The following is a 446-nucleotide window of genomic DNA, read 5'->3' as shown; positions in this document are numbered from 1 at the left end:
TCAGATGGCTCTACTTCCAATGTGATTGTTTTTCCAGCCCCTTGTTTTCACAAAAATCTGCATACCGCCACTTAAACGGAGTCTTTTAAATGCAAAGTGCTTTCTTTCTGGATATTGTAGTCGGATAACGTACGACCATCTTCCAGTTGTTTCCCTAAACCATAACACCAGTAATACTACAACACATATGAATAATTTAATGATAAACATACCAGCAAATATCAATCGTTGCTGATCAGGCGGAATGCCTTCCTTATCTTGAATTTTACTTTTCACATTTTCAATCGTATCAGATGGCTCTACTTCCAATGTGATTGTTTTTCCAGTTAATGTTTTCACAAAAATCTGCATACCGCCACGTAAACGGAGTACCAAATGCAAAGTACTTTCCTTCTGAATGTTGTAGTCTGACAATGTACGACCATCCTCCAGTTGTTTCCCTGACA

General features: G+C 38.1%; 1 protein-coding gene across 1 annotated transcript; it reads right to left on the bottom strand.

The window, feature by feature from the left end:
• Positions 1 to 71: 71 nt before the first annotated feature.
• On the bottom strand, positions 72 to 351 carry Tsp_14659 (putative ubiquitin family protein). Its single transcript, XM_003368115.1, has 2 exons — positions 213 to 351; positions 72 to 154 (listed from the first exon to the last, which is right to left on the bottom strand). Exons 1-2 carry the CDS (start codon positions 349 to 351, stop codon positions 72 to 74), a joined length of 222 nt encoding a protein of 73 aa, XP_003368163.1.
• Between the last annotated feature and the right edge of the window lie 95 nt (positions 352 to 446).

This window comes from Trichinella spiralis (assembly GCF_000181795.1).
Source record: "Trichinella spiralis strain ISS 195 chromosome Unknown Scfld3072, whole genome shotgun sequence".
Taxonomy (NCBI): domain Eukaryota; kingdom Metazoa; phylum Nematoda; class Enoplea; order Trichinellida; family Trichinellidae; genus Trichinella; species Trichinella spiralis.
Note: the sequence above shows the minus strand (reverse complement) of the source record. Positions and strands in the feature narration are given on the sequence as shown.

Coding starts and splice junctions, on each gene's coding strand:
- Tsp_14659 (XM_003368115.1), bottom strand. CDS start 351: ATGCAGATTTTTGTGAAAACATTAACTGGAAAAACAATCACATTGGAA. Junction 155..212: donor GCAACGATTGATATTTGCTG/GTATGTTTATCA, acceptor GTTATGGTTTAG/GGAAACAACTGGAAGATGGT.